Genomic DNA, 13483 nt, shown 5'->3' with positions numbered 1-13483 from the left:
GCATGCATTTTGACTCAGGAAGTGATCTTGACTCGGGAAGTGATCTTGGCTCCGAAAGTGATCTTAAATCAGGAAGTGATCTTGACTCAGAAAGTGATCTTAACTCAGGAAGTGATCTTGACTCGGGAAGTGATCTTGACTCGGGAAGTGATCTTGACTCGGGAAGTGATCTTGACTCAGAAAGTGATCTTGACTCAGGAAGTGATCTTGACTCAGGAAGTGATCTTGACTCAGGAAGTGATCTTGACTCAGGACGTGATCTTGACTCAGGACGTGATCTTGACTCAGGACGTGATCTTGACTCAGGAAGTGATTTTGACTCAGAAAAGGTTGGTGAACACTGGTCTAAACTACAAATGCCCCACTGAAATGTGCCATTCACAATGCTTAAGAGTAAATACAGAAATACTTTATTCACAAACAGATTTACAATATTTTACAAATACAAAGGATAAAATATCTTTGGCTAGATCCTCTTAAATGTGTTATTTAGACAGAATGTGTAAAATGCTCCTCTGCCTCCACAACAGCATCTAGAGTGGAGATTATTTTCTGTACAGCTACATTCCATATATATTTACAATGTTTATTTGGCTAACAAGTTCAAACTATTACTATGTAAAAACACACACACGAATGCAGACACACACACACACACACACACACACACACACACACACACACACACACACACACACACACACACACACACACACACACACACACACACACACACACACACACACACACACACACACACACACACACACTGTACATACAATCCTTTGAATACCTGCTTGTGTGAATAGAGCTCCACATCATCATCCGTGGTACAGAAGCACTTCTGTTACAATATGGCTCATTATTACATTATTACACAGACCTGTCAATTCATTACCCCACTCCCAAAACATGTTAGAATACAGGAACATTACCCCATTCCCCCAACATGTTAGACTACAGGAACATTACCCCGTTCCCCCAACATGTTAGACTACAGGAACATTACCCCATTCCCCCAACATGTTAGACTACAGGAACATTACCCCATTCCCCCAACATGTTAGAATACAGGAACATTACCCCATTCCCCCAACATGTTAGACTACATTACCCCATTCCCCAAACATGTTATAATACAGGATCATTACCCCATTCCCCCAACATGTTAGACTACATTACCCTATTCCCCCAACATGTTAGAATACAGGAACATTACCCCATTCCCCCAACATGTTAGACTACAGGAACATTACCCCATTCCCCCAACATGTTAGACTACATTACCCTATTCCCCCAACATGTTAGAATACAGGAACATTACCCCATTCCCCCAACATGTTAGAATACAGGAACATTACCCCATTCCCCCAACATGTTATAATACAGGAACATTACCCCATTCCCCCAACATGTTAGACTACATTACCCTATTCCCCCAACATGTTAGAATACAGGAACATTCCCCTATTCCCCCAACATGTTAGAATACAGGAACATTACCCCATTCCCCATACATGTTAGAATACAGGAAAATTACCCCATTCCCCCAACATGTTAGACTACAGGAACATTACCCCATTCCCCCAACATGTTAGAATACAGGAACATTACCCCATTCCCCCAACATGTTAGACTACATTACCCCATTCCCTCAACATGTTAGAATACAGGAACATTACCCCAGAACCATAGACTGTATACATATTAGACATGTATGTGGTGCTGCATCAACCCCACCCTCTGGTATGCATAGCTATCATCTCAGATAAAGTGCTATTGTCTTTGGTTATAATCTCTTCCATTGCCATGTCCTGTAATCTCAGTCTTTGGTTATAATCTCTTCCATTGCCATGTCCTGTAATCTCAGTCTTTGGTTATAAACTCTTCCATTGTCATGTCCTGTAATCTCAGTCTTTGGTTATAATCTCTTCCATTGCCATGTCCTGTAATCTCAGTCTTTGGTTATAATCTCTTCCATTGCCATGTCCTGTAATCTCAGTCTTTGGTTATAAACCCTTCCATTGTCATGTCCTGTAATCTCAGTCTTTGGTTATAATCTCTTCCATTGTCATATCCTGTAATCTCAGTCATTGGTTATAATCTCTTCCATTGTCATGTCCTGTAATCTCAGTCTTTGGTTATAATCTCTTCCATTGCCATGTCCTGTAATCTCAGTCTTTGGTTATAATCTCTTCCATTGTCATGTCCTGTAATCTCAGTCTTTGGTTATAAACTCTTCCATTGTCACGTCCTGTAATCTCAGTCTTTGGTTATAAACCCTTCCATTGTCATGTCCTGTAATCTCAGTCTTTGGTTATAAACTCTTCCATTGCCATGTCCTGTAATCTCAGTCTTTGGTTATAATCTCTTCCATTGCCATGTCCTGTAATCTCAGTCTTTGGTTATAATTTCTTCCATTGTCATGTCCTGTAATCTCAGTGTTTGGTTATAATCTCTTCCATTGTCATGTCCTGTAATCTCAGTGTTTGGTTATAAACTCTTCCATTGTCATGTCCTGTAATCTCAGTCTTTGGTTATAATCTCTTCCATTGCCATGTCCTGTAATCTCAGTCTTTGGTTATAATCTCTTCCATTGCCACGTCCTGTAATCTCAGTCTTTGGTTATAATCGCTTCCATTGTCATGTCCTGTAATCTCAGTCTTTGGTTATAAACTCTTCCATTGTCATGTCCTGTTCTCTCAGTCAAAGGGAGAGCTATCTTCAATATAAACATCCAATATAATACAGTACAGTACATCCAAATACTGTAAACTGTACATACTTATTTTATACAGTATAAATACTGGTAATACAATACAGAAGAGTATCAGCAGTACAGTATAGTAATACAGTACATCCACTGTCCTGGCTATCTTCCAGGTGTGGGCTGTTTGTTTGGGTGTGGCTGTTTAGTTCCTATAGCAACGCGAGTTGTGTGTTTGTGACATACTGACATTCTAGTCCTCAGTTCCATGTCCTCTCTCCCTTCCCTCACTTCTCATCGCTCACAGAGCTCTCCACCGCTACTTTCACCTCGTCTATCTGTCCTGCTATCATCTGTCGTTCTTCTTCAGGTAGCGTCGGTATCTTCAGTTCCTCCGCTGGTATCTTCTCATCGGAGCTGCTGCGACTGGACAGTTTTTCCATCTCGTCTTCTATCTCGCTGAAGCGTTCGGCAACACACTGGGCTGTGAGCCTGGCCTCCGGGTCGTGGTCCCAACACTCCTCTATGGAACCACACACGATGGCTATGCCCTGTAGGAGGAGGTAGACAACAGAGAATTATAACCCATCGACTGAGCACTGAGACATACACATAGGATCTGATGTGATGTGTGTGAGTGAATGAGAAAGACAGAGAGAGAGAGGGAAAGAAAGGAAGAGAGAGAGAGGTAGGTAGGGAGGTAGGTAGGTAGGTAGGTAGGTAGGTTGAGAGAGTGAGAGAGAGGAGGGGAGAGAGAGAGAGAGACAGAGAGACAGAGAGAGAGAGAGAGACAGAGAGAGAAAGAGAAAGAACGAAAGAAAGAGAGTGTGTGTGTGTGTGTCTCTCCCAGTCTGTTACCTGGTGGTTGATCCAGCTGTCTGGTATCTCAGCTCTGTGTGTGTGTGTGTGTGTGTGTGTGTGTGTGTGTGTGTGTGTGTGTGTGTGTGTGTGTGTGTGTGTGTGTGTGTGTGTGTGTGTGTGTGTGTGTGTGTGTGTGTGTGTGTGTGTGTGTGTGTGTGTGTGTGTGTGTGTGTGTGTGTGTGTGTGTGTGTGTGTGTGTGACCTGGTGGTTGATCCAGCTGTCTGGGATCTCAGGTCTTCCTCTGTCTCTGAGGAGGTGATCCTTCATGCTCTCCACACCAGGGTGCATCTGAACTTTACAGCCATATGGAGGCTCATAGTCCTTAACCTCTGGAACACACACAGAGAGACAACCAATTAGATCACCTCTGGAACACACAGAGAGAGACAACCAATTAGATCACCTCTGGAACACACAGAGAGACAACCAATTAGATCACCTCTGGAACACACAGAGAGAGACAACCAATTAGATCACCTCTGGAACACACAGAGACAACCAATTAGATCACCTCTGGAACACACAGAGAGAGACAACCAATTAGATCACCTCTGGAACACACAGAGAGACAACCAATTAGATCACCTCTGGAACACAGAGACAACCAATTAGATCACCTCTGGAACACACAGAGAGAGACAACCAATTAGATCACCTCTGGAACACACAGAGAGACAACCAATTAGATCACCTCTGGAACACACAGAGAGACAACCAATTAGATCACCTCTGGAACACACAGAGACAACCAATTAGATCACCTCTGGAACACACAGAGAGAGACAACCAATTAGATCACCTCTGGAACACACAGAGAGACAACCAATTAGATCACCTCTGGAACACACAGAGAGACAACCAATTAGATCACCTCTGGAACACACAGAGAGACAACCAATTAGATCATCTCTGGAACACACAGAGAGACAACCAATTAGATCACCTCTGGAACACACAGAGAGACAACCAATTAGATCACCTCTGGAACACACAGAGAGACAACCAATTAGATCACCTCTGGAACACACAGAGAGACAACCAATTAGATCACCTCTGGAACACACAGAGAGACAACCAATTAGATCACCTCTGGAACACACAGAGAGAGACAACCAATTAGATCACCTCTGGAACACACAGAGAGACAACCAATTAGATCACCTCTGGAACACACAGAGAGACAACCAATTAGATCACCTCTGGAACACACAGAGACAACCAATTAGATCACCTCTGGAACACACAGAGAGAGACAACCAATTAGATCACCTCTGGAACACAGAGACAACCAATTAGATCACCTCTGGAACACACAGAGAGACAACCAATTAGATCACCTCTGGAACACACAGAGACAACCAATTAGATCACCTCTGGAACACACAGAGAGACAACCAATTAGATCACCTCTGGAACACACAGAGACAACCAATTAGATCACCTCTGGAACACAGAGAGACAACCAATTAGATCACCTCTGGAACACACAGAGAGAGACAACCAATTAGATCACCTCTGGAACACACAGAGAGACAACCAATCAACTTACATCTGTAACACAAACAAACACAGCCAAACAAATCAACACCACAAACCACAGCCATCAACTGTCAAGTCACAAGCGTTTCGCTACACTCACATTAACATCTGCTAACCATGTGTATGTGACCAATAACATGTGAAAAACACCCGTTTTTATGATAGTAAAACATCTACAGTGTAGAGCTATGCTTCAAACTGCATCATGTGAGGCCATGGATACATACAGCATGTAATGTTATGTTACAGTAGGGGACAGAGTTAATACAGAGAGATGTTGTAATGTTACAGTAGGGGACAGAGTTAATACAGAGAGCTGTTGTAATGTTATGTTACAGTAGGGGACAGAGTTAATACAGAGAGCTGTTGTAATGTTATGTTACAGTAGGGGACAGAGTTAATACAGAGAGCTGTTGTAATGTTACAGTAGGGGACAGAGTTAATACAGAGAGATGTTGTAATGTTATGTTACAGTAGGGGACAGAGTTAATACAGAGAGCTGTTGTAATGTTACAGTAGAGGACAGAGTTAATACAGAGAGCTGTTGTAATGTTATGTTACAGTAGGGGACAGAGTTAATACAGAGAGCTGTTGTAATGTTATGTTACAGTGGGGGACAGAGTTAATACAGAGAGATGTTGTAATGTTATGTTACAGTAGGGGACAGAGTTAATACAGAGAGCTGTTGTAATGTTACAGTAGGGGACAGAGTTAATACAGAGAGCTGTTGTAATGTTATGTTACAGTAGGGGACAGAGTTAATACAGAGAGATGTTGTAATGTTACAGTGGGGGACAGAGTTAATACAGAGAGATGTTGTAATGTTATGTTACAGTAGGGGACAGAGTTAATACAGAGAGATGTTGTAATGTTATGTTACAGTAGGGGACAGAGTTAATACAGAGAGATGTTGTAATGTTATGTTACAGTAGGGGACAGAGTTAATACAGAGAGCTGTTGTAATGTTATGTTACAGTAGGGGACAGAATTAATACAGAGAGCTGTTGTAATGTTACAGTAGGGGACAGAGTTAATACAGAGAGCTGTTGTAATGTTACAGTGGGGGACAGAGTTAATACAGAGAGCTGTTGTAATGTTATGTTACAGTGGGGGACAGAGTTAATACAGGGAGCTGTTGTAATGTTACAGTGGGGGACAGAGTTAATACAGAGAGATGTTGTAATGTTATGTTACAGTAGGGGACAGAGTTAATACAGAGAGCTGTTGTAATGTTATGTTACAGTAGGGGACAGAGTTAATACAGAGAGCTGTTGTAATGTTATGTTACAGTAGGGGACAGAGTTAATACAGAGAGCTGTTGTAATGTTACAGTAGGGGACAGAGTTAATACAGAGAGATGTTGTAATGTTATGTTACAGTAGGGGACAGAGTTAATACAGAGAGCTGTTGTAATGTTACAGTAGAGGACAGAGTTAATACAGAGAGCTGTTGTAATGTTATGTTACAGTAGGGGACAGAGTTAATACAGAGAGCTGTTGTAATGTTATGTTACAGTGGGGGACAGAGTTAATACAGAGAGATGTTGTAATGTTATGTTACAGTAGGGGACAGAGTTAATACAGAGAGCTGTTGTAATGTTACAGTAGGGGACAGAGTTAATACAGAGAGCTGTTGTAATGTTATGTTACAGTAGGGGACAGAGTTAATACAGAGAGATGTTGTAATGTTACAGTGGGGGACAGAGTTAATACAGAGAGATGTTGTAATGTTATGTTACAGTAGGGGACAGAGTTAATACAGAGAGATGTTGTAATGTTATGTTACAGTAGGGGACAGAGTTAATACAGAGAGATGTTGTAATGTTATGTTACAGTAGGGGACAGAGTTAATACAGAGAGCTGTTGTAATGTTATGTTACAGTAGGGGACAGAATTAATACAGAGAGCTGTTGTAATGTTACAGTAGGGGACAGAGTTAATACAGAGAGCTGTTGTAATGTTACAGTGGGGGACAGAGTTAATACAGAGAGCTGTTGTAATGTTATGTTACAGTGGGGGACAGAGTTAATACAGAGAGCTGTTGTAATGTTACAGTGGGGGACAGAGTTAATACAGAGAGATGTTGTAATGTTATGTTACAGTAGGGGACAGAGTTAATACAGAGAGCTGTTGTAATGTTATGTTACAGTAGGGGACAGAGTTAATACAGAGAGCTGTTGTAATGTTATGTTACAGTGGGGGACAGAGTTAATACAGAGAGATGTTGTAATGTTACAGTAGGGGACAGAGTTAATACAGAGAGCTGTTGTAATGTTATGTTACAGTAGGGGACAGAGTTAATACAGAGAGCTGTTGTAATGTTACGTTACAGTAGGGGACAGAGTTAATACAGAGAGCTGTTGTAATGTTATGTTACAGTGGGGGACAGAGTTAATACAGAGAGATGTTGTAATGTTATGTTACAGTAGGGGACAGAGTTAATACAGAGAGCTGTTGTAATGTTACAGTAGGGGACAGAGTTAATACAGAGAGCTGTTGTAATGTTATGTTACAGTGGGGCACAGAGTTAATACAGAGAGCTGTTGTAATGTTACAGTGGGGCACAGAGTTAATACAGAGAGCTGTTGTAATGTTACAGTAGGGGACAGAGTTAATACAGAGAGATGTTGTAATGTTACAGTAGGGGACAGAGTTAATACAGAGAGCTGTTGTAATGTTACGTTACAGTAGGGGACAGAGTTAATACAGAGAGCTGTTGTAATGTTACGTTACAGTAGGGGACCGAGTTAATACAGAGAGATGTTGTAATGTTATGTTACAGTAGGGGACAGAGTTAATACAGAGAGATGTTGTAATGTTATGTTACAGTAGGGGTTAGATTTAAGGAACTGGAAACAGACGTGCTGAATATGAAGAATATAAAATATATGTTTTGATGATTCTTGTTTGGGAACAAAGCTGTGGCCTGGCACTTCTCTTGTGATCATTACTGGTACCAACAAACTTTCACTAACAAGCAATTAGGCCAAACCTCAGAAATCCACAACCATTCAAAACATTACAACTCCAATTAGTTTTATTACGTTATCACTCCGAAAAACAGTTGAGGAAATTGAAAGATCACTCCGCCCGGGCTAAAGAGTAGAAAAAAACTAAGTTCTGGGATATCTTCCAGACCTCATGAAACTGAACTCACAACAGCTGCAAAATATGATGGTTTCACAGTATGTAGTTCGGTCTGTGTTCATAGTGTTAACTAACATCTGATCTAGGAACAGATACCACAGTATGTAGTGCTGTCTATGTTCATAGTGTTAACTAACATCTGATCTAGGAACAGATACCACAGTATGTAGTGCTGTCTGTGTCAGGTTCATAGTGTTAACTAACATCTGATCTAGGAACAGATACCACAGTATGTAGTGCTGTCTGTGTTCATAGTGTTAAATAACATCTGATCTAGGAACAGATACCACAGTATGTAGTGCTGTCTGTGTTCATAGTGTTAACTAACATCTGATCTAGGAACAGATACCACAGTATGTAGTGCTGTCTGTGTTCATAGTGTTAAATAACATCTGATCTAGGAACAGATACCACAGTATGTAGTGCTGTCTGTGTCAGGTTCATAGTGTTAACTAACATCTGATCTAGGAACAGATACCACAGTATGTAGTGCTGTCTGTGTTCATAGTGTTAACTAACATCTGATCTAGGAACAGATACCACAGTATGTAGTGCTGTCTGTGTCAGGTTCATAGTGTTAACTAACATCTGATCTAGGAACAGATACCACAGTATGTAGTGCTGTCTGTGTTCATAGTGTTAACTAACATCTGATCTAGGAACAGATACCACAGTATGTAGTGCTGTCTGTGTTCATAGTGTTAACTAACATCTGATCTAGGAACAGATACCACAGTATGTAGTGCTGTCTGTGTCAGGTTCATAGTGTTAACTAACATCTGATCTAGGAACAGATACCACAGTATGTAGTGCTGTCTGTGTTCATAGTGTTAACTAACATCTGATCTAGGAACAGATACCACAGTATGTAGTGCTGTCTGTGTTCATAGTGTTAACTAACATCTGATCTAGGAACAGATACCACAGTATGTAGTGCTGTCTGTGTTCATAGTGTTAACAACATCTGATCTAGGAACAGATACCACAGTATGTAGTGCTGTCTGTGTTCATAGTGTTAACTAACATCTGATCTAGGAACAGATACCACAGTATGTAGTGCTGTCTGTGTTCATAGTGTTAAATAACATCTGATCTAGGAACAGATACCACAGTATGTAGTGCTGTCTGTGTCAGGTTCATAGTGTTAACTAACATCTGATCTAGGAACAGATACCACAGTATGTAGTGCTGTCTGTGTTCATAGTGTTAACTAACATCTGATCTAGGAACAGATACCACAGTATGTAGTGCTGTCTGTGTCAGGTTCATAGTGTTAACTAACATCTGATCTAGGAACAGATACCACAGTATGTAGTGCTGTCTGTGTTCATAGTGTTAACTAACATCTGATCTAGGAACAGATACCACAGTATGTAGTGCTGTCTGTGTTCATAGTGTTAACTAACATCTGATCTAGGAACAGATACCACAGTATGTAGTGCTGTCTGTGTCAGGTTCATAGTGTTAACTAACATCTGATCTAGGAACAGATACCACAGTATGTAGTGCTGTCTGTGTTCATAGTGTTAACTAACATCTGATCTAGGATCAGATACCACAGTATGTAGTGCTGTCTGTGTCAGGTTCATAGTGTTAACTAACATCTGATCTAGGAACAGATACCACAGTATGTAGTGCTGTCTGTGTTCATAGTGTTAACTAACATCTGATCTAGGAACAGATACCACAGTATGTAGTGCTGTCTGTGTCAGGTTCATAGTGTTAACTAACATCTGATCTAGGAACAGATACCACAGTATGTAGTGCTGTCTGTGTCAGGTTCATAGTGTTAACTAACATCTGATCTAGGATCAGATACCACAGTATGTAGTGCTGTCTGTGTCAGGTTCATAGTGTTAACTAACATCTGATCTAGGAACAGATACCACAGTATGTAGTGCTGTCTGTGTCAGGTTCATAGTGTTAACTAACATCTGATCTAGGAACAGATACCACAGTATGTAGTGCTGTCTGTGTCAGGTTCATAGTGTTAACTAACATCTGATCTAGGAACAGATACCACAGTATGTAGTGCTGTCTGTGTCAGGTTCATAGTGTTAACTAACATCTGATCTAGGAACAGTGAATCTGATGGTCCCACAATCTACTGGTGCTGACGGTGTCAGGTCCACTCGTTTAAAAAAAAAATGTAGCTAACATCTGATCTAGAACCAGTTTACTGGTGCTCTGTCAGGTTCACAATTATAATACCTGATCTAGGACCAGTCTGTAATGCTGTGACAGGTCCATGCTGTTAACTAACAGCTGTTCTAGGACCAGTCTGTGGTGCTGTGACAGGTCCATGCTGTTAACTAACAGCTGATCTAGGACCAGTCTGTGGTGCTGTGACAGGTTCATGCTGTTAACTAACAGCTGTTCTAGGACCAGTCTGTGGTGCTGTGACAGGTTCATAGTGTTAACTAACAGCTGTTCTAGGACCAGTGAAGGGAGACACAAGGGCACAGACTGAAGACCTTCAGTAGAGACAAGCAGAACGCCAGATATAAGATTTCTCAAACTGAGCCCATGCAAAAATGACCCTATCTAAAGGAATAGGATTCACAGGGCAGTGTGTTACATCCTGCAGGAGAGGTCACAGAGTTCAGGAACACCCAGTCAGGTAGAGTTATATCCTCCAGGAGAGGTCACAGAGTTCAGGAACACCCAGTCAGGTAGAGGTAAATCCTCCAGGAGAGGTCACAGAGTTCAGGAACACCCAGTCAGGTAGAGGTATATCCTCCAGGAGAGGTCACAGAGTTCAGGAACACCCAGTCAGGTAGAGGTATATCCTCCAGGAGAGGTCACAGAGTTCAGGAACACCCAGTCAGGTAGAGTTATATCCTCCAGGAGAGGTCACAGAGTTCAGGAACACCCAGTCAGGTAGAGGTAAATCCTCCAGGAGAGGTCACAGAGTGCCATCAACAGCTTGGTTAGACCAGTACAGTACAAGGTCCTTGACTGGAGTGTTACAGAGTTACAGTACGAGCCTGTTACAGTAAGGTCATTCAGTACGTCAGAGTCCTGAATCGCTCTGTGGACCCACAGGAAATGGAGAGGCCAGAATGGAACCCCGGTCCCGATCGGACAGGAAACCCAGCTAGGGCAGGGATCGGACCCGGGACCCTGCAGAGAAGCTGACTCAACAAACCCAACGCATCCTGTTTTTGACAAGGAGACATGCCCTGTTTCTCCCCCCTGTTCTGTTTCAGCGTCTTTTAAACAGAATACACCCAGGGTGTGTCCCCTAAATGGTGCCCTATTCCCTATATAGCATATGGGGGCTCTGGTCTAAAGTAGTGCACTACATATGAAACAGGGTGGTTCCATTTCTGGACACAGACCCAGCCAGCCTGTGGGATCTAGTTATTTATGCTGCTCCTTCACTTCTCCTCTATTTGAAGACCTGCTGCGGTTCTGCTCAAATGGAGTAAATAGCCCAGATGTTTACCTGACCTGAGAACAGTTATTCACCGAGGTCTGACCTGAGAACAGTTATTCACCGAGGTCTGGTGAACTGAGAACAGTTATTCACCGAGGTCTGACCTGAGAACAGTTATTCACCGAGGTCTGACCTGAGAACAGTTATTCACCGAGGTCTGGTGAACTGAGAACAGTTATTCACCGAGGTCTGACCTGAGAACAGTTATTCACCGAGGTCTGACCTGAGAACAGTTATTTACCGAGGTCTGACTGACCTGAGAACAGTTATTTACCGAGGTCTGACCTGAGAACAGTTATTCACCGAGGTCTGACCTGAGAACAGTTATTTACCGAGGTCTGACCTGAGAACAGTTATTTACCGAGGTCTGACCTGAGAACAGTTATTCACCGAGGTCTGACCTGAGAACAGTTATTCACCGAGGTCTGACCTGAGAACAGTTATTCACCGAGGTCTGACCTGAGAACAGTTATTTACCGAGGTCTGACCTGAGAACAGTTATTTACCGAGGTCTGACCTGAGAACAGTTATTCACCGAGGTCTGACCTGAGAACAGTTATTCACCGAGGTCTGACCTGAGAACAGTTATTCACCGAGGTCTGACCCGAGAACAGTTATTCACCGAGGACTGACCTGAGAACAGTTATTCACCGAGGTCTGACCTGAGAACAGTTATTCACAGAGGTCCGACCTGAGAACAGTTATTTACCGAGGTCTGACTGACCTGAGAACAGTTATTCACCGAGGTCTGACCTGAGAACAGTTATTCACCGAGGTCTGACCTGAGAACAGTTATTCACCGAGGTCTGACCCGAGAACAGTTATTCACCGAGGACTGACCTGAGAACAGTTATTCACCGAGGTCTGACCTGAGAACAGTTATTCACCGAGGTCTGACCTGAGAACAGTTATTTACCGAGGTCTGACCTGAGAACAGTTATTCACCGAGGTCTGGTGACCTGAGAACAGTTATTCACCGAGGTCTGACCTGAGAACAGTTATTCACCGAGGTCTGACCTGAGAACAGTTATTCACCGAGGTCTGACCTGAGAACAGTTATTTACCGAGGTCTGACCTGAGAACAGTTATTTACCGAGGTCTGACTGACCTGAGAACAGTTATTCACCGAGGTCTGACCTGAGAACAGTTATTCACCGAGGTCTGACCTGAGAACAGTTATTTACCGAGGTCTGACTGACCTGAGAACAGTTATTTACCGAGGTCTGACCTGAGAACAGTTATTCACCGAGGTCTGACCTGAGAACAGTTATTCACCGAGGTCTGACCTGAGAACAGTTATTTACCGAGGTCTGACTGACCTGAGAACAGTTATTCACCGAGGTCTGACCTGTGAAATATGAGTGCTCTGACAGAAATGCGAAGAAACATATTTTCACGCCTGTTTCCTGTGTTTCCAGAGCCTTGGTGCAACCGATGACAGAGTAGGATACTCTAGACCAGTTCAGCTCTGCTCTGTTCAAACACATAACACAGGGAAGATAACAGAGCCAGTCCTGTACACAGGGGGAGAGGCCCCCAGCACAGGGAAAGATAACAGAGCCAGTCCTGTACACAGGGGGAGCAGACCCCCAGCACAGGGAAGATAACAGAGCCAGTCATGTACACAGGGGGAGAGGCCCCCAGCACAGGGAAAGATAACAGAGCCAGTCCTGTACACAGGGGGAGCAGACCCCCAGCACAGGGAAGATAACAGAGCCAGTCATGTACACAGGGGGAGAGACCCCCAGCACAGGGAAGATAACAGAGCCAGTCATGTACACAGGGGGAGA

General features: G+C 42.8%; 1 protein-coding gene across 1 annotated transcript in view; it reads right to left on the bottom strand.

Annotated features, from left to right (window-relative positions):
• Positions 1 to 387: 387 nt before the first annotated feature.
• Positions 388 to 13483, bottom strand: part of LOC123743223 (TGF-beta receptor type-2) — a 64713-nt gene continuing 51617 nt past the window's right edge. Inside the window, exons 10-12 of the mRNA XM_082968528.1 lie at positions 13266 to 13363; positions 3771 to 3968; positions 388 to 3258 (exon numbers count right to left, since the gene is read on the bottom strand). Of these exons, the coding sequence (XP_082824654.1) occupies positions 2995 to 3258; positions 3771 to 3968; positions 13266 to 13363 (560 nt within the window). The 3' untranslated portion in view covers positions 388 to 2994. The remainder of the gene's footprint in view (positions 3259 to 3770; positions 3969 to 13265; positions 13364 to 13483) is intronic.

The sequence above is a fragment of the Salmo salar genome, chromosome 02 (genome assembly GCF_965601325.2).
Source record: "Salmo salar chromosome 02, fSalSal1, whole genome shotgun sequence".
Taxonomy (NCBI): Eukaryota; Metazoa; Chordata; class Actinopteri; order Salmoniformes; family Salmonidae; genus Salmo; species Salmo salar.
This window is presented reverse-complemented; position numbering and strand designations above follow the sequence as displayed.